Source organism: Pinus tabuliformis, chromosome 7, assembly GCF_031772625.1.
Source record: "Pinus tabuliformis cultivar Carrire ecotype Pingquan chromosome 7, CPIR1, whole genome shotgun sequence".
Taxonomy (NCBI): Eukaryota; Viridiplantae; Streptophyta; class Pinopsida; order Pinales; family Pinaceae; genus Pinus; species Pinus tabuliformis.
The window spans coordinates 683,544,735-683,565,946 of NC_142293.1; the positions used below are offsets into that span (position 1 = coordinate 683,544,735).

Genomic DNA, 21,212 nt, shown 5'->3' on the forward strand with positions numbered 1-21,212 from the left:
TAAATCCATTTACGCATTCAAAAATGTAGTTTATAAATTGACAATTACAATGTCACACATAGTTAGATCATCATATTTTAAAGGTATAAAATATAAAATGTTTATACTTGTCTTTTTCTTTCTAGTAGTCCATATATTATACTTTTCAAACATTTTTTATTACATTTTTAAAATTGGTTTTAACAAAAATTAAGCTAGAAGAATTTTTGCAGGTAGAATTAGAATTATTCAAGAAATTAAATCCATTTATAGATTCAACAATTAAATTTAGAAAATTAAAAATTACATTTTTATCAACAAAATCATAAATCATAGCAAAATGTTTAATGGCTAGAAAACATAAAGAAAAAGAAAGTGAAAATGGACATTCTTACTTTAAAAAATAAAATATTAAATTTTTTTCTTAAAAAGGTGTAAAAAATGTGATATTAATAACATAAGTAGAATCAAATGACTTAAAAATATTAATCCAAAATTAAAAAAATATTAATTAAAAACAAAGAATACCATAAAAATTTTAATGCAATCCATGCAACTAAATGAATGATATGAAAAATTTACTCATGGGAACATAGGCTATTCCCACCCCCACAAAAATCTCCATACCATTAATATTATATTCTATGCCATATGTATCACAAAGATATCCTACTCTACCAAAATCTTAGTGGGGATGTCCACATAAAAAGCAGAGTGGGGATCTTTCATATTTAAATGGCGTTTAAGATGTGTCTATGTCCACACAGGGTCTAGATGGTTTGCATGACCGAATTAATGATAATAAGATTGAAAATTTTAATAATATTAATAATTAAAATGAAAACGAAATTACATATATACCTTAAAAGTTTGAGCTCAATGATTTCATTAATAATGTAAATATTACTATGTTAATTCTTGTGTGACTTTTTCTTTAAATATTAGTAAAGGCATGGTAAATAACATTATTTTCAAAATCAATATATTAATGAAATATGCAGAAAGCCTCAATTTTCAAATTGGATATCAAAGTTACATTACATATCGAAGTTAAGATCATCTTCGAACAAAGTACAACATTCATAAGGGAAAACTAACATTCATAAACTGAGGAAAACTATCATTCATAAAGTTTCAGGACTCTAAGTCTTAGCCACTAGGAGCAGCAGTTGATCGTGACTTTCTTTCACGTGAAAGTAGCTGCGCAAACCTGCCAAATCAATACAATATTAACGGTGAAACCAATTCACATGAACCATTTTCTGTCATAAAACTTGATTTAGCAATTTTCATTGAAATTGACGTATTCAATAAGAACTAAAATGACCTGATCAATGCATCATGGTTGGTCTTCCAGTCTTGCTCTGGCGTTGGCTCATAGTAGCCCGTCTCGATATTGACACTTGAAACAGGCTTGGCCAAGAGATCGCTAACTATCGTTTTCAAGGCTTTTAGATTCTCCTCCGTCGACAGATCCAAGGAGCTAGTGTGATCTCCCAGCTGCGGTTCCTGATCACAATGAGGCATTGTGTTAGATATCTCGAATATAGATTTGTTCAACTTCACAAAATCTATGGGTGAATTATATATGGAGGGTGCAAGAAAAGTACCTGGATTCTGAGATACATATGCATGTTAATGGTTTTGAACCAGAAGAATTCGTGAATGTCCGACATATCCGAACTTGATTGCAATAAAATATCAATTAAAGGTGATCTACCGTCCTTAGTTAACCATCCAAATAAGCCCCATTTTGCAGCGTCGGTGGCCTTGTAACGAGCTACTTTTTGTCCTGTTCCAAGAGAAAGAACCAGAAGCTTGCTAGACTCGTTCTCGATCAAATTTAAATCAATACTTTGTTTCGACAATGGTGGATTCGAATTGCGAGCGGAAATTTCTTTCAACAAATGGTTTACTGCAAGTAATGTCTGCAAGAATATGTTACAGGCCAACAAATTAATTGCGCAATCCATTAGGCAAAACTGTTACGCAGTGACTTTGAAAACTGAAATACAATTTCTTTCGACACATGGTTTACTGCAAGTAATGTTTGCAAGATTATTTTAGAGGGCAACAAATTAATTTCACGGCCCCTTACCAAAACTGTTACGCTGTGACTTTGAAAACTGAAATTTAAACCATATTGAGATGGCAATGGAAAAATATATCACCGCGACTTACCGGATCGTTAGCTGCAACTCCCCCGTCTATTAGATTGAAGTTTCTGGGATTTCCCCGGGAATCTTGTGTTTTGAAGGAATGAGGAGGAAGATATGTTGGAGCTGCTGAGGTCCCAATAGGCATGATACCATTGAAGAATTTGCCGCAACATAAAACCTATAAAGAAAACAGATGAGTACTCCAGGTGCATACCGAATTTGAAGGGCGAGGTCATGATATTCTATCGTCTGCAACTTCATTGACAAAACAACACTGAACAGGGAATCAATATGCAAAAGAGCGGGCGTGGTTGCTGAAATATGGATGAGCGCTGAATTTTGGGCGCTTGAATTCAAATTTGAATTCGAATTCAAATGGGCTCGTTATTTGAATAAAATTAATGGCGTGATTACTTGCATTGATTACGCTGAACCGTGGAGCCTTGCCATTATGTCTTCAAACCGGAGGCGGGCAGGAACCGTCTGCAGGTGAGTGAGTCGATGTGCATCCATGCATCCATGCATGGGATGGGCTCTCATTCTAAAGAAAGGTTGGTTGAGCGTTGAAGTGTCCGTAGTGATCGTGGTCGTGCTTCTGTCTTTTGATATCGAGTAATTTATCCATCCGTAGCGAAGACAGGCGCGGAACGAACGCGATAAACCGCCCGGGACGCTTCTATCAACACCTAAGAATTCGATGGAGATGAGTGACTAACATCGGACTGATTTAAATACCTTGAACAGTTGTTTTGTTTTTGCTCTGTTTGGTTTTGTTTTTTCCTTTGCTTAATTTTCTTTTAAAGCTTTTTGCTGGCCTTCTTGTTTTTTTCCCTCTCACTGTTAATTTGTTGAGTTGTATTTTATGTGAGAATGGCTATGAGATTTTATGATTTGTTTGATAATTGTTGTTCCTGTTTGTTTGTTTTTTTTTTTATCCTTATATTTTTCTCATCTCTGATCATGTTATGGTTTATTCTTTGTTGGATTTTGGTGGTAATAATATTAAGGAAAGCCTTAACAGCCTGTAAGCTTAGGGTTGATATAGTGAGTGAAAATGAACGGACCTTGCTTTTGTTCCTCCTTCATCAAGGAGCTAAACAAAAGGCAAACGAGAGAAACGACGATAGATAGATTCTTTATAGCTGCTAGACAATCGGTAGGTTCGCCTTGAGATGGCTCCACCTTTTTCTAGCTCTGCTTGGTCCATGATCAATAGGATTTTCCGAGAGAAATGTCATGATCTCCTCCCCGTGGAGAGTGTTAACCGTTTGGAACCATGTTTTCGGATCAGGGCACAGAGCTAACCTCTGTCTTAGCTACTGAGCGAAGCCCAGGCCGATAACTGAGGAAGCCCATTATAAATCATATAGTCAGCTGGCATCATATTATATATAGAATTCGCGTTGACCCGAAAGTCTTCCAAACCAAAGTATATTTGTTTTGGACATGAGGAGACGGATAAAACCCATAGGCGGAGTCCTTTGATTAGTAACGCGGATACCGCAGATTGAGTGTCATATCCGGGTGCATAATTCACAGAAGCACATCACAAAAATGAGAAATAGGTATGTATGTTACATTTGCTGCACATTATCATCTCATGTCTGTTTATAAATATAGGCTCATTTTTAATATTTGCTATTCATTTATGCACTGATTGTAATACAACACTGACTGATTGCAATACAATGCAAGTGAGTGAATGCAGGTGAAAGAAGGCGGAGAAGGCGGAGGATCTTTCATGATAATACTGAAATATTTTTGTGAGAGAGGCAGGGCAGTGTAGTAGAGCCCCAAGGGAGAAAAGCAGGGCAGTGTAGTAGAGCCCCAAGGTAAAGGGAGAGGCAGGGGCGAGTTCTCTTTCTTAGAAAATTTGTCTTACCTTTTGTATCAAATCGTTCTCCTTACTTATTTAACCATGCATGCAATTATTTCTCCTGTTGGATATTTGTGATTTTGTGATTTCTGGCTTTTGCGTAGGTTGCAGTTACTTGGGCATTTCATGATCAATAAAGGCTCTATACACCAACTCAAAATGGGAAGCGCACCTTTCAAACAGATTATCATGGCAGAACATCAGGACTGTCTTCACTAGCATTGTATCGTTGCACAGGGGCTTATAGCCAAGAAAATCAAGGTGCAGGGAATATTCTCTTCTTAACCTAGGATTAAAAGCATAACAAATTTCCATCGGCCTAAAATAGATATGGTTTAGGATTTCCTTTTGTATTTGGATCTTACATGATGGCCATCAAATTAACAGTAATTACGACTATAGATTTATGTCAGAGGGAAACATCATTGTAGGAGTATATTAATTCAATAATGTATTTCTTTCACCTAGACTGTAAAAGTACTTTTCACTCAACTTGCAAATTGAAGTATTTAGTATCTAAGTTTTTAGGGTTGTATTTAATATTTCCCATAAGATTTATTTGGTCTCTAATTAACACTTGACATAAATGTTTTTCGGTCCCTCTTCAAAAGTTATCTGAAAATTTGTTGTAGTTGGTTAATATATTTCATAATATTTAGGTTTCCTTCTGTAACATTTCATAGGATATTCTAGGTATTCGTATAAAATCTCTTGTTTTTGATATGCAATTAAAATTTCTCATAAGAAATTAGATCTTTGTTTGATGATTTTGACATCACTTTTGATTTCCATATGTTATGCATTTTTTGAGAGACGAACATGGCAATTATTAATTTATGCACTATAGCTGCAAAAGTGTGGACAATGGAAGATGAATTATACATGTATTGTGTACAATCTAAAGGAGACATGCCATATCAATCAATGTCATAAGATTTTTGGTGTTCATTTGAAATTTCTCATAAGATTTCTGATCACTGAATATCAGATTTCTTTGGTCTCTATTTAAAAACTTCTTGCAAGTATTTCTAGGTCTCTCTTCAGGAGTTCACAAGATCATTGGCTGCTAAGATTTTTGCTGTTCATTTGAAATTTCTCATAAGATTTCTGATCACTGAATATCAGATTTCTTTGGTCCCTATTTAAAACTTCTTGCATGTATTTCTGTGGTATTTCTAGGTCTCTCTTCAAGAGTTCTCACAAGATCATTGGCTGCTATTTGAGATTTTTCGAAATATTTTGGTTTCTTATGGGATTTCTCATAAGATTTTAGTTTTTTGTATTAAATTTGTTTTTAAAATTGTCATAGATTTTAGGTTTTTTATTAGAGTTTCTCATAAGAATTTTGATAGGACTTCACATTCTCATACTTTTTAAATTTTTGTTTATTTTGTGAGATAAATGATTATTGTTTTATGTAGTGTAGGTTCAACGCTTTTGAAGGTAGAAGATAGGGTATGCATTTATTGTGTAGCTTCAACATGAAGCACGACATATCAAGTTGACCTCATTGATTAGCTAAGCAGTGGCATCAAAACGACTCATTGCATGGAGTTTGCTTATAAGCTTCTCATTCCAGGTTTGTATTTATTTTTCCTCCAATGTTTACTGTGCTCAAAATAATATTCATGTTGAAATCCATGGCATAAAGTTTAAACATAACATATATTCATACTCTATTTATAGCAGCAAGTCATCAGCATATTTAACAGTCATGTCTAATTGTTTGGCCTACTAGTCTTAATTAACAAATGAGTTGTTAGTCTTTTCATCAGTTAATCTTATATAGCTGCCATACATAAGTCAACGAACCCAACTAACTAGAGGGTGTGATTTCATGTTGACATTAGATAGAGTCAAGCCTTTTATTACTTATTCTAACACTTCTCCTTTATGAAAAACTTGTACTATTTTATGGCTAGCTTGATGCAATTATTTATCAATGTCCATATAAACAAGTATATGTCCACTAGGCTATATGCGTTTCCAACTGCTATACTTTCTATTTCTCTAGGAAAACTTTTCAACTATGTGGTTCATCAACATTTTAACTACCCATTGGAGTCATGTGTTTTTGAAATGTATCTTTGACAATGGTTTTGTGAGAATATCTATTGACTGATGTGTTGAAGGACAATATTCCAACTTGACTTGATCCACTGAAACCTATTCTATCTATCTCAATTTGTTATGTCCTCTCATGGAAAATTGGATTCTTTACCATCTTCAACACGCTTTATTATCACACTATAGACAGGTCAGTCCATTATGGACCTCAACTACCCACATAGTGGGCTAGCACGTGGCCACAAGTGAATATTAGCCACATATTCTCAACAGACCCTATGAAGGAGAGCTACATTAAAGTGAATATAAAAACCACTATCCATAGACCTCTTGAGCTGTACCAAAGTATAATGCAGATAAAGAGATTCACAACACAACCATCTGAGTAATTCAGGATTACTATTATTTGATCACTGTTTCAATTTGCATGTTGCACATTGACAAAACAATTATCTGAATACTTTGGGATTAACCTTCTTGGCTGTGTTTGTTCCATTTCTTAAAATTTGATATGTTCACATTTGCATGTTGCATAAATCCTCTTTTCTTTTTCTTTTCATGTTAGTAATGTCCTTGAGTTTGGACTAGATGTTCTGTACCATCTGCTTAATGTTAGTCTGAAGAGTCCATCTCAAAAGTTTTTGATTTTGTCAAAGAAACCCTAAGTCCTAGGCGTCTTACTTTTTTTGAGCCCAGCTGAACTAAGCCCCACTCAAACTTCTTTCACGTTGGTGGTTGATAAACTAAGATAACATCTTTAGTCCTGTTTAGTAGAGGATAATTAAAAAGTAAATAATCACTATAATCAATAAAAGCTTTCAAATATTGCATAAGATGATTAAAGGCATATTTGCATCTTCTCCTGGAAAATTAGTGATGTAGGCAACTTGACAACACACTGCTGCAAACATTTTACTGTTGCAGAAAGTAAGTTTAGAAAGGGAACTTGTGTTATTATTATTAGTGGTGAAGGGTATGAAATAGTTTTTCCCTTATTTAAAAATAGCATAAAATAGATGCATACCAAATGTGATACTCTTTCAGTGGAGATTGTGATATAAAATATAATACTGCACCCTTTTGGGCAATTTAGATGTTCATTGGAGATGGTGCCAAACTTTTTTGCAATGCCTTTCAACTTTCAAAGGAGAAAGCTCCTTGTATTATCTTTATAGACGAGGTTGATGTAATTGGAACGAAGTGTTTTGACAGGTATTTTATTCTTTTATTTGCTTCGTTTCCCTCGTGTTCTTGGTAAAGCAACATTGAAGTTTGTTATAGAGTGGGCATGGTCATTGGTAATGCATATCCTATAGACAACTAATGACAAACCTAAATATGTATTTTGTCAAGTGTTTATGTCTGCTTTCTAACAGCTCTTTGACCCAAGTCATAATATTGAAAATAATTGTTGTTGTTCATGAAAATATTTGTTGAGGATTATTGGACTCTATTTGTTTAGTTGGATAATTGGATTACTCCTGGTTTGCAATGATATGTTTCTGTTAGTAATTGCATTCAATGGTAGCATAAAGTTTACACAATCAAAATGAGAGAGAGAACCATTTAAGGACATGCTTCAAATTTTTGAAATCAAATATTTTATCTATGGAGTGAGTTACTATTCATACTCCCATAACTAGAAACTAATTAAATGTCTACATTAATTTAAAGTCATAATAAATTGACTCCCCGATGGGGGTGAGAAGCGGAGAGGATGGCGTTCCTGAGGGAACGCATGGGCGTTCATGTTAGGCACGTGGCCTTAGGTGGGCGGGCTAGCCTCCCTACCCTCCCATAACATTGTAAGTACGAGAGAGTAAATTTTGGCATGTGAGGTTTCATGTCGCCTTGGGTCTTGAGGGTGGTGGCGAGCGTCTGAGCGTTATGGAGGGTGGCGGGGGTTCGTTGGGCATTCTGCGTATGCGTGAGTATTGGTGTCTGTGGTGTGGGCATTGTGGGAAGAAGCAGGAGTTGTAGAGGTTCCCTTGTCTAGGCGAGGGGATGACATTGCCATCAATGTTTCCTCCCCTGCTTTCGGGTGTGCGTCGTTGTTAATTGCCGAATTGGGCTTCGTCATTGTGAGTGTGCAAGGAAAGCAGGGTATGATTGCCTGTTTGGGGTGGTATTATGCTGTTTCTGTTTCATCTTGCGTAGTTTTAGTTCGGGGTCGGGTGGGAACTAGTTTTTTTTGGAACGGGCGAGTAGTAGTGGTCCTCTTTGGTCCATTTACAGGCTTTTGTGTTGTTGGGTGGAGCCATTGGAGAGACAATCTCGGGCTCTGGTTAGTGGGGCTCATGGGTGCTTGCTTTAGGGGAGGTGCATATTTCTGGCTCATGGTAGGTGGTTGTTTTGTGTACTGTATGTTTTCGGCGCCGTGGGGTGTGGAGGTTTAGCCGGGGCCAGTGGTGTCTCCTTCTGTGCGGGAAGTTCGGGCAGTATCGGGCGGGTGGTCCTTTGTTCATTCTAGTGGTGTCGGGAAGCCAACCATGCGCCCTGTTCCTCGCTTGGCGTGTTCCTTCGCCTAGGTGTAGCCCAATTCGGGCAGTTCTGGCGCGGACACGTCTAGGTCTAGGCTTGAGATGGTGAGTGGCAGCAGTGGCTCGGTTCAAGGTGGTCGGAGCGGTGGTGGGTCGAGTCGCGCGACATCAGGGGGTGAAGGAGGTGGGTGGTTGGGCGCTTTGGGTGCGCAGGGCTTGCTGCTCGGGTGGTAGGCGCGGGGGCTCGACATTAGGTTGGGTTGGCCACACTTTGCCTATCCAGCAACGAGGGGGCTCGACTCGTCGTGGTGTTTCTGGGCGTTGTGTGCCGGTGCATCATGGTGGTCAACGACAAGTTTGTTGTGTTGAGTGATGTCGGGACTTGATTTAGTCAATTCTGGAGCGTTTGGAGACTTTGGAGTGGGTTTGACAAGAGGAGCATACTGAATTGATAACAACTTTGAACAAAATGCATTACTTCCAGTGCCATGTCTGGGAGCGTGTGGTGGTGGTCTGGCGAGGCCATGATTTGTTATTGGATAAGGTTGAGAAGCTGGAGGCCTGGATGGCCCATTTCAAGGAGCATGTCCAATGCTCCTTTCGTCCTTCGCTGCCTATTGGAACAACCCCTGACAAGTCAACCTCCATCACTTCTGATGACTAGCATGGATACAAGTGTTTTATATGTTCTGTCTGTTTACTGGTGCATATGGCCTCTTAAGTTGTGGACTGTGTCTCTTTATGTTTTTTTGTTTCATTGTCATCTGCTTTCAACGGTAGTTAACAAACCTGGTTGAGGTGAGACTACTTGCGTTTTTCTTTTGATGTACCTCTTTTTGGAACCATGAATAAAATATTGAATTACAAAAAAAGGTCATAATAAATTGACGTTATTCCAAAACATACTTTCTGAGTTAACTATCTAAAGCTGTAGATATGACCTTTAACTATATTCTAATACCCCATCTTAATGACCATATTATATACAACTGCTTGTTGCAAAATATAACCAACTTATCTTGAGCAAGGTATAAGTAGGAAACCGATCAATGATAGAGTAATGTTCATAATTGTCCATTCTGATGTCTTCTCAATGCACCACATACTCTTTTTAATGCTATCACAACACAAGATAAAGTTGGTTGCAAAATTTATATCCAACATGGTTGAAACTTGATACCAAGTCATCTACTATTTGTTCATTGACTCATTAGCCAGATTGGAGTCCTCTTGCTTAGGAGGGTCTTGGTTGCTTAGGAGGGTCCTGGTTACTGCCTTGACGTTATGGCTCCCCTCTTGTGCTATGCACATAGACATGGCGCATAACAGCCAATTGATCGTCCCCATTACCATGAAGGATGTCCAGGTGATGAACATAGTGCAAGAAAGTATTAAATTTTTTTGTCAAGGAGTCGTTACGGTCCTTGTGACGACGTTCAATGTGCACTAGCGTGCACAGGTGGGTTTCCAGTCTCTCCACTCTTCTCTGAAGGATGTCAAACTGTCGCGACTAGGTACCTTGAGAACCAGTCTCTGCTCCGGAATACCTAAAGTAGCAAAACCATGAGTTAACATAGCACTTGGCGCGGTGATTGCACCTAACCACCGATCATCTCGACTCCGTACTTCTAGAAGTATATGGAACACGGATGAACTCCAGGAAAGGAACATGAATGATTCATACAAATTACTCAACGGTAAATGTCCTGAATAAAGCCAACGAATAATTAATAATCCCGGACTTTGCCCATCAACATTTTCATGTGCCATGCTGTGTCCACGGTTTTATGATACAGGGTTTCTTGGGTTCAAGTGACGCCTTTATCTATCACCCAATTGACCTCCTTTGCCACGCGATCCTCTGATTTGTTTGCTCTTTGCTCCCGGACTTCTTGCTCTTTAACTTCTAGAATGGCCTTCCCCCTTCTGGGACAAGTCCACATAAGCTTGTGCAACCTCCTGTGCAGAAAGTCTCCATTCTTGTTCTTTTGCGAGGGGTGGATGACGATTGCCCTCCTCTTGGCCTTCCTCGACAATAAACCTTCTTGCCATGTTCCATACTCTTGCGAGCCACCGTTCTTCTCAGCACCAAATGGATATTCTCTACCTCGAGGAACTGTAGATCATTGTGAAGGAACAAATGACAAGTGGGGTAATAAATAACATTGAGCGCCCAAACTCGGAGTCCCCACTACTTTGCAACTTGCTTATTTAGGCCATTATTTTTAGAACGAGGTGTAATAATTCGCACAAATTTATCCATGCACACGACTTCCTACCCTGAGTCTGCTTAGGCCGATATCCTTTCGTTATTGCACGATTTGACATGGGAATTAACTGTGAGCATTGACACTTCGGTTGATAATCACTATTGTCCTTGGGGAGAGGGGATTTTGTACCCAGGATTGTACCCTCCTCTGTTGCCACCTCACCGGCCTTTAAACTCCACGTACCACATCTCTAGATAATTCCAATGCCACTTTGCTGTAACGACCATCCCTTGCGTTGGTTACTAGCCAGCCGTGCGGTTCGATTCCTGATGGTCATTAATCATTTCTTGGGGTTTGGCCCCCTCAGGGTGAGTACCCACTCCATGATGTTTTTCCGAGTTTGATTGCTTGTTCTCATGTCCAACTCAACTATGTTATCGCAATCATCCTTGAGTTGCCCAAGTTGGACCTCCTCCCATTCATATTCACCCTGGACTGCCAGCTCCTTTGCCCCCTCATTCGCCAACCTGTTCGATAGCTTGTTGGTTGATTGAAGAACGAGGCTGAACTCAACGGTCCGCTTGTGTTATGCTCTTAACTTGCAAAAAGATACCCAAATACAGAATATGTGAAGAAAGATACCCAGAACATAGAATAGTGAGAGATAACAACAAATATTTTATTATTCAGAAAGCAATGTTCACTGGCCTCTTCGAGGGGGCAACCTCCAATAGAGCAGAGCTCGATACAAAAATAAGACACGATGCTCCTCGCAGGGAGTCTCTATCCTTTATATATGACTCATACATGCAATACCATGGATCAATACCATGGGTTTTATTAATACCATCTATCTAATACCATGGCCCATTTGCAACTAACTGTGGTCCCGTCATTAATTGCGGGTTAACCACTTACAATTATTAATATGGGCTTTATTGACTCTTTACTATGACTCGATCCCACTACATAAATAAGGGGGTTAGGGTGGGACCCTAACATGACCTCACCCTTAAGAATAGCCTTGTCCTCAAGGCTGAAGCTGCGGAAACTGCTGAAGAATAGTGGCTGGTTCCCAAGTTGCATCTTCCGGAGAGGTATCTTGCCACTTGACGAGAACTTCCCTAATCATGCGGCCACGTAGGTGCCTTTCTCGTGTGTCTAGGACCTGTTCAGGTTGGAGCCAGATTGACCCTTCCTCGTCCAATTCTGGTAGACTGGTTTGAATTCTGCAATTGTTCCCAATCACTTTCTTGAGGCATGAGACATGGAAAACTAGATGGATTTTTGCAGTAGGCGGCAAAGCCAGCTTGTAGGCTACTTCTCCAATGCGCTGAAGTACTTGATATGGTCCGTAGAATTTTGGAGATAGTTTCTGACAACCCTTGTCTTTGAGTGATGTTTGCTTATATGGTTGCAGCCTCAAAAAGACCTGATCCCCTTCTTGAAATTGGCGCTCTGAGCGATGCTGGTCTACCTGTTGCTTCATGCGGTTTTGAGCTTGATGAAGATTCTCTCTAAGATGGGCGAGCATGGTTGTGCGGTTTTGTAGGAGTTGATCCACTGCTTGTACCTTTGAGCACCCCTTGATATAAGAAGTAGGAGAAGGAGGGAGTTGACCATATACTGCTTCATAGGGAGTCATTTTGGTGGTGGCATGATAGTTGGTGTTATACCACCGTTCAACCAGAGGTAACCACTGTACCCAAAGATGTTGCTTTTCTGAAGTGAAACACCTAAGGTAGGTTTCCAGACATTTGTTGACGGCTTCAGTTTGACCATTTGTTTGTGGATGATAAGGAGTACTGAGTTTTAGTTGGGTGCCTTGTAGCCTGAAGAGTTCATGCCAAAAATTACTGGTGAAGATCAGGTTGCGATAGGACACAATAGAAGTGGGCATGCCATGCAATTTGAAGATCTGATCCATGAAAGGTTGAGCGACCAAAGTCGGTGTAAACGGGTGGGGTAGGGCGCATAAATGAGCATACTTCGAAGTCCGTCCACAACCACCATGATGACTGACTTGTTTCCTGACTTTGGAAGACCTGTAATGAAATTCATAGAAACCTCCGTCCATATTGCTGTCGGGATGGGCAACGATTGTAATGTGCCTGGTGCTTTGACGATCTCCCCTTTGTGGCGTTGACAGACATCGCATTCTGCTACAAAAGTAAGGATGTCCTTTTTCATGCCTGTCCAAAAAAATGATCATCTGGTGCAAGCATACGTCTTTTGAAAGCCTGAATGTCCTGCAATGGGGGATGAGTGCAATTCTGCCAAAATGCGACTTTTGAGGGTGGATGTTGGTGATATTACGACTCTGCCCCTGTAGCGAAGAATCTCATCCTGCCACGAGTAGCCCTCGGTGGAATTTGGATCCACCTGCAATTGAGAAATGAGTTGGGAGAGCCCGGGATGTGAAAACCATTCCTTGCGAGCCTCTTCAATCCATTCTAGAATGGGAAGGGAAATTACTAACAGGGTACTTCCCTCAAATTGGCGAGATAATGCATCTGCTACACTATTTTCTTGCCCTTTCTTGTAAATGATCTCATAATCATATCCCAGCATTTTGGCGAGCCATTTATTTTGTTGTGGGGAGGATAGGCATTGCTCCAAAAAATATTTAAGACTGTGATGGTCTGTGCGGATTTGGAAACGTCACCCCAATAAGTAAGGCCGCCAGGTCTCTACTGCATGTAAACTGGCCATCATTTCCTTGTCATAGGTAGATTGGCCCAGATTCTTCCCACTTAGTTGTTGGCTTGTGAAGGCCAAAGGTCGCCCTTCTTGCATTAAGACTGCCCCAATACCCGTACCCGAAGCATCACATTCAATGACAAAAGATTTGGTGAAGTCAAGGAGTGCTAAGACTAGAGTGGAACACATGGCATTTTTGAGAGCTGTAAATGCCTGTTGTGCGTCCTCATTCCAGAAGAATGAATTTTTCTTCAGGAGTTGCATGAGGGGCTTCACTATGTGACCATAATTGCGGACAAATTTGCGATAATAGCTTGTGAGACCCAAAAATCCTCTCAGGCTCTTCAAGGTCTTAGGTTGAGGTCAATCCTGTATTGCCTGGATCTTTTTGGGGTCCACCTTGACACCTTCACGCCCCACAATGTGGCCCAAATACTCAATTTCTTCCATGCCAAACGAACACTTGGACATCTTAACAAATAATTTATGCTTGCGGAGCAGTTGCAAGAGTAGATCTACATGCTGAAGATGTGCGGCCCAAGTACAACTATAGATGAGGATGTCATCGAAGAAGACGAGGACAAATTTCCTGATATATGGTTTGAGAAGGTGGTTCATAAGGCTCTGAAAAGTAGATGGGGCATTACAAAGACCGAATGGCATGACCAGGAACTCATAATGGCCTTCATGAGTTCAGAAAGCAGTCTTTGGAATGTCGACTTCCTTCATGCGAATTTGGTGGTAGCCTGAGTGAAGATCCAGCTTAGTGAAGAATTGAGCCCCATTGAGTTCATCCAGCAAATCATCAACCACCGGGATGGGAAATTTATCTTTGGCTGTCAACTTATTGAGGGCCCTGAAGTCTGGACACATCCGCCACTCCCCATCATTCTTGAGCACCATGACCATCGGTGATGAATAAGGACTAATGCTGGGACGAATGACACCTGCTTCCCAAAGTTCCTTGATTATTTTTTCTATTTCATTCTTTTGGGTGAACGGATATCTGTATGGGCGCACATTTGGGGGTTGGGCCCCTGGAACCAAGGTGATGCTATGATCATGTTCCCCTCTCGAGGGTGGAAGCTCATGAGGCTTGTCAAAGACCGGCAGATGGTTATTTAAAATTTGTTGCATCTCAAGATGAATCGGCAGAGACTTGGTTTCGACTGCCTGGATGGCATTAAATTGAGCTATAACTCCATGATGGCCCTTTTTTAGCAATTTTTCCATCCTATGCGAGCTGATGATAGAGGGAGCTCCCGCCTGGAGTCCACGGAGGGTATGTGTGGAGTTGTTCTGCTTAAAACTCATATATAACTCTTGGAAATCCATTGTGATTGGCCCAAGGGTGCGAAGCCATTCAGCACCGAGGACAATGTCGCACCCTCCCATGTGTATGGCAAACATGTGGGTCTTCAATTGATAATCCCCCATTTGAAGTTTGACATTTTCACAGCGGCCTTCACATTTCATTGTGCCCCTATCCACAATTTGGACTTGGAAGTTAGAAACTGCTCGTACAAAACAATGCACTGCTTCCGCGACTTTTTGATGGATGAAATTATGTGTACTTCCACTATCAATCAAGACTACTACTGGGAGATGTTTAATAAAACCTCTGATTTTGAGAGTTTGAGGTGAAGAAATCCCTGCCAAAGCATGCAGCGAAATAACTGGTTCGTCAGGGACATTGTCCTTTTGGTTGTCCTCTTCTACCGCCTCATGTTCCTCTAGTGGTGGATCTTCCTCTGATGAGCTGTAATCAGTGGCATCAATTTGAAAAAATTTGGGCTCCTTGCATTTGTGACCTGGGGAGTATTTTTCATCACAGTAGTAACATAATCCTTGCTTTCTTCTTTCGGTCATTTCTGCAGGTGACACCTTTTGAACCTTCAGTGTTTGAGTCGTGTTGTGCGCCTGTGGGGGGTGAACCTTAGCGGTGAAATTTGGGCGACTGTACTGGGTTGCTAACGCACGTTCCACGTTACGAGCTACCTTGCAAGCCTCCGTCCATGTGGGAGGGTGGTGCAGTAGGACGTGGGCTTTTATGGCTTCTTTAAGACCGCTGATAAAACATTCCGTGTAGAACACATCTGAGAGACCCCTAGTGCGGAAGGCTAAGGCTTCAAAGGCTGTAACATATTCATCCACTGTGCCAGTCTGTCGGAGCTTAGTAAGACGACCCAAAAAAGAAGATTCCTGGTCAAAGCGTTCTGTAAGAGCTTTTTTGAAGGTGGTCCAAGTCACAAAAGTTCCATTGCAACGTTGATGCCATTCCCACCATTGCCACCTTTCATTGTCCAAGTACATGCTCCCCACCATAAGCTGAGTCTCATTATCTAAGATGTTATTCAGATTGAAATACTGCTCCATTTGTGCTATCCATGCTGCCGGGTGAGAACCATCAAATTTATGCATATCCAACTTGGGAGGTCGCGGACGAGATTGTTGGTGGGGGCCCCAAAGGTGAAGAGAGTGGCTAGACTCACCCTCACTATGTCCATTGCCAATATACGCCTCCTCGTGGGCTTCCTCCTTGCCCTTCGGGATTATGCTAGTTAGTCTGTCAAGCTGAAGTTGGAGGGATTGCAAGGTTTGTTCAAGTTTGTCCATCCTCTCATTGGCCATAGCTTGAGCTCTAGTTTCTACCATGCACCGACCTGATGTTCTTGAAATTTGGGACCGCCCAATTTTTTTTTTTTCACTAAGAATTGTACCACCGTGCTCAGCTCGTCGCCCTGATTCTGATGGGCTAGATCACCAATATGCGCCCCGGGGGATCTGCAGTAACCGAATCCTCAAATTGTCAATGCTGCCAAAAGTCCTGCGAAAATCATGCCCCGGTATAGGAACCCAACACAACTACTCAGATTCGGTGGATCTGAGAGATCTGAATGGCGGATCAGATAGCTCTGAGTGGCGGAACAGATTGTTGCTGCGGATTTGATGGATCTAATAGATCGGAATGGCTGGTCGGAATTGCGGGACTGATGTCTGCTGCTGCTGCTGCACCCCTTTGCGCGAGCGGATCTGACAGAGATGATGTGTGATCCCAAGATAGAAAAGGGAACTATGGTCTCGAGGAGTGTCAGGTGCTACAGATCGCAATATACATAAGGGTCTGACAGTAGTACTCGGCCCAATGTTTCAGGGCTCTAACTAAGGAGGATCAACCGTACCCTTAGCCGTACAACCCGACTACCCTATCGTACGGGCGAGTAATCTCTTCGAGTGCTGTTCTCGGTGTATTGTAGCAGCAATACGACCGACGATTTATCTATGGCGAGGTTGCAGAGGAGCTAAGGGGCTTCCGATGTACCCAGAAGGTACTTGGAAGACAATTCGTACGTGGTTCTGTCTAATGCGCTACCACTCGAAGGTGTACCCACAGGGGTTACATGGGAGTCCAACAAGCGTGACCACCTCTTGTATTTCTTGCGTGCATGCCTCCCAAATCTGCAAGTTTATGCGCTCAACGACAGATCCCGTGGTTTAAAGACGTCGGAACACGTCTCTAGCCAGATTTTTTTTTTGCTAAGAAATGGAGATCCCACCGGCCCTGGAAAGTGCTCTGATACCACTTGTTATGCTCTTAACCTGCAAAAAGATACCCAAATACAGAATATGCGAAGAAAGATACCCAGAACATAGAATAGTGAGAGACAACATCAAATATTTTATTATTCAAAAAGCAATGTTCACTGGCCTCTTCGAGGGGGCAACCTCCAATAGAGAAGAGCTCGATACAAAAATAAGACATGATGCTTCTCGCAGGGAGTCTCTATCCTTTATATATGACTCATACATACAATACCATGGATCAATACCATGGGTTTTGTTAATACCATCTATCTAATACCATGGCCCATTTGCAACTAACTGTGGTCCTGTCATTAATTGCGGGTTAACCACTTACAATTATTAATATGGGCTTTATTGACTCTTTACTATGACTCGATCCCACTACATAAATAAGGGGGTTAGGGTGGGACCTTAACAGCTTGTGAGCCAAGTGTCCATGAATCCTCTGAAAGATTTGGCACAGGCGATAGTGCTTTGTCACCTTCCCCAAACTGGAGCCACACTATAGCCTTCTAGCTGCCTTGATTGCCAAAGTTGAGTCTCCCTCTATTATGCGATGGTGGATATTGGCTTTGATTAGTAGGTCCAACCCTTGTTCCAGAGACAGGAGTTCTGCTGCATTGTTCGTTGTCGTTCCCAAATTCGAATAGTAGAGTCTAAGGATTTCACCGTTGCTATCCCGAATTGCCTTTCCTGTAGCAGCGCGATCTGGGTTGCCCTTCAAGGCCCCATCAAAATTTAACTTCAGAAACCTTGCCACCAGTGGTGTCTAGGACGTTGTCAATCCCAACATGCGTGGTTCCTTTCTCCTGTGAAGCGGAGGTTGAATCCCTTTTAGACCTAAAGTTTCTAGGATTCTGTTTTCTTGCACTGTAGGATTATTATTTTCCTTTCGTGCCTAACAACTTAGGATTGTTTCTTGTATTTGTTGCAGTATTTGGGAGATCAATGACGAAGCCAGGGCAAATTTGTCCTGGAATATCTGGCGGTTTCGCTCTTTCCATGCCGCCCAAATCACAATTCCAAGACTCAGGCTCTAGGCACGATTGGCCACTCCGTCTTTCAGTATTTCTCCTCTCCAATTATTTAAAGTCTCTTGGATGCTGTCTCTTTGTCTGTTTGACTGTCGAAAGACCCAAGCAACCCAGTCCCATAGCGTAGCTATGTATTCACAGCTATTTAGTAGGTGGTTGATAGTTTCTTCCTTATTTTGACATAGGTTGCATCGTGAGGGGCCTGAAAAACCCCTACGACAGAGGTTTTCCCAAGTAAGGATGTTTTTGTGCATTACCAACCAAATAAAGATTTTGATTTTTGGCCACTGCTAAGATGACCAGATCTTACTCCAGTTCAACCCTTTGATATCCAGTTGGTCTTCCGTAAGATATCTTCGGGCTTCCTTTAAGGTAAAATAACCGCCTTCATGTCTCCCCCATCGAAGTTGATCCTCATCCTTTGAATGGAGAATTCTTTGTAGCTGAAGATCCTCGTTCAAACCTTGGGCAATTTGGGCGAGCGATTGTTGTGCAAATTGGTTTAGGATGGTCCACTGTCTCCATTTTTGGTTGATTCCCCTAGGGTCCCATTACTGATGAACTGTTCTTTTGCCTTCTGCTTGCAGCGCCTCCTGGAGTTCAATTCGTTTCGGTCCATCTAGTTTTGGTTCCTACTGCCACGCGTCCTCCCAAAATAGTGGTGTTTTGCCATTCCTTACTTCCCAAAAACAATGCTCCTGTATCACTCCCCTGTTTTTCCAGACTAGGTTCCATGAGGCGAATCTTGTCACCCTGTCGTTAAATTTGATCTAAGTTTGAGGGTGCCAATGTGGAGCATATTTATCCTTCCAAAACGATGCCCAAGGGAGATTGACATCTTTAATCCATCGCCACCATAATTTGGCTCCACATACAACATTCATTTTTTCTGGGTCTAGAAGGCCTAACCCTCCCCAGGACTTTGGATTGCAAATTTTATCCCAACTCACTAATGCCCATTTGTTCTTTTCCTTTGCCCCATTCCATAGGAACTTCCTGTGGATTTCTCTAATTTTATTGAGAATGCCTTTAGGAGTTGGGAGCACCGATAATAAAAACATAGGGATTTCTTGCAGAACCAATTTGGTCAGCACTAGCCTACCTGCGAGGTTTAGAGCATGGTAGGTCCACTGACTGACCTTGTGTTGTAATTTTTCTACTAGTGTCTCCTAGGTTGATTTCTTGCCTGCTTTGTCCATTAGAGGAACTCCCAAATACTTTGACGACAAAGATTTCCTTTGAAAGCCTAAAATGAGGGACATGTTTCTTTGCACAACAATGTGAGTATTAAAAAAGAAAACCATGGACTTGGAATGATTGACCTCCATACCTGAGGCAACAACGAAATCCTCAAGGATCTGTTTGTAGGTTCTTGCCTCCTTGACTGAGGGAATTCCATTAAGCATTGTGTCGGCTTGCATTCTGTGTAAGGCTGTAATCCTTTAATCTCCCCTGTAGCAGTTGCGGTTTTAATGGCTTTACTGAGGCCCTCCATGGCTAGAACAAAGAGGAAGCGAGATAGAGGATCTCCTTGTCTTAGGCCTCTTGTGGGGGAGAAAGGTTGCGTCAGGGCCCCATTGACCAAGATTGAAAAACTGGTGGAGGTGACAAGGGACATTACCCACTGGATCTAATGATGCCTAAATCCAAGGGCTTTTAAAAGGTTCTCCAGGTATTCCCAATTTAGCTTATCATACACTTTAGCAATATCCAATTGCATAATTATCCCCACCTTTTTTTGAGCCTTGAGGGAGTGAATGATTTCATGGGCCTAGATTATATTGTCGAGGATTTGCCTAGCTTCCACAAATCCAACCTGTTCCTCCGATACTAGAATTGGGAGTAGGGGTTTTATCTTGTTTGCAATGACTTTTGAGATAATTTTATAGATTACATTGCAGAGAGCAATAGGTCAGAACCTATCTGGAGTGTTGGCTTCTTTTTCTTTGGGGATCAAAGTTATGAGAGTAACATTCAGGGCTTTTAGCACAAATGCCGATTTGCGTGAGTCTTCGACTACCTTAGCTATCTCATGACCCACAATCTCCCAACATGCTTTGAAAAAGTCGACTGTGAATCCATCCGGGCCAAGTGCTTTGCCATTAGGCATATCTTGTACCGCCTGTTCTACTTCCTCCATCGAGATTGGCTTGTTGAGATTATCATTCCGCTCCTTTGTGATTAGTCTGGGAATATTCCTCAAGATTTTCCTGATGGCCCCTGATCTGTCTCTTGGCGGTTCTGATGTAATATCCTATAGGTGCTGGACCAGTATGTGCTCGATCTCTTGATGGGAATGGACCTCCTTCCCTCCCTTATCTTTCAATCTTAAAATCTTGTTGTGATTTCTATGAGCGATCATGGTATGATGGAAGAATTTGGTGTTCTTCTCCCCATCTTGAAGCCATCATACTCTAGATTTTTGTCTCCATAATTTTTCTTCTTGTTTACATTGTTCTTCCCATTCTCGCTGCAAGGAGAGTTCTTGATTTTTCTTTTCCTTTGTGAAGCCTTCCTCCACCGCTGATCTTTGTAGAGTTTCTAGTTTAGCTTCTATGTTTTTTTTCTTGGAAAATATTCCCAAACTCATGTTTGTTCCACAATTTAAGTTGTTCTTTAATAAACATTAACTTTTACTGTAGCCTGAACATCTTGGAGCCTCTCGTAATTCTAGCTTTTTGCCGCCTTGCTTCACTTTGTTTACAAAATTGGGATGATCCAACTAGAATCCTTCAAACCAAAAGAGTCTGTTTTTTGGGGTTCCTGTAATCTGGGCAGTCAGGGATACATGCCAATGATCTGATCTGTTGCTATACAGGATGTTAATTTCCATGGTTATTCCTTGCAAGATCAACTCTTCTGAGACTAGGAATCTGTCTAGCCTCGAAGCTACCAAGCATTTACCTCCCCTTTTATTTGTCTAGGTAAATATACCATTTGAGGTCTCTAAATCCACTAGCTTCAAGTCGTCAATCATATTTTGGAAATTTTCGGAGTCCTTATCTAGTTTCTTGGTTCCTCCTTTCTTTTCTACCAGGGAAAGAATCATGTTGAAATCCCTAGGCAAGTTAAACCTTCTTCGAAGAGCTTCTAAGGACTGGATAAAATAAAGCTTCTCATCA

At 41.1% G+C, this 21,212-nt stretch overlaps 1 protein-coding gene across 1 annotated transcript; it reads right to left on the bottom strand.

Annotated features, from left to right (window-relative positions):
* Window positions 1-1,035: 1,035 nt before the first annotated feature.
* LOC149249318 (patatin-like protein 5) lies at window positions 1,036-19,585 on the bottom strand. The gene is made up of 5 exons (XM_089452644.1): window positions 19,421-19,585; window positions 2,161-2,316; window positions 1,590-1,907; window positions 1,307-1,488; window positions 1,036-1,189 (listed from the first exon to the last, which is right to left on the bottom strand). Exons 1-5 carry the CDS (start codon window positions 19,583-19,585, stop codon window positions 1,129-1,131), a joined length of 882 nt encoding a protein of 293 aa, XP_089308770.1. The 3' UTR covers window positions 1,036-1,128.
* Between the last annotated feature and the right edge of the window lie 1,627 nt (window positions 19,586-21,212).

Excerpts from the sequence above, each read along its gene's own strand:
- LOC149249318 (XM_089452644.1), bottom strand. The coding sequence starts at position 19,585 with ATGGAGGGCCTCAGTAAAGCCATTAAAACCGCAACTGCTACAGGGGAG. Across the intron at positions 2,317-19,420 it reads GGATTTCGTTGTTGCCTCAG|GTTTTATGTTGCGGCAAATT; the intron begins GTATGGAGGTCA and ends TTTTCTTTATAG. Across the intron at positions 1,489-1,589 it reads ATATGTATCTCAGAATCCAG|GAACCGCAGCTGGGAGATCA; the intron begins GTACTTTTCTTG and ends CATTGTGATCAG.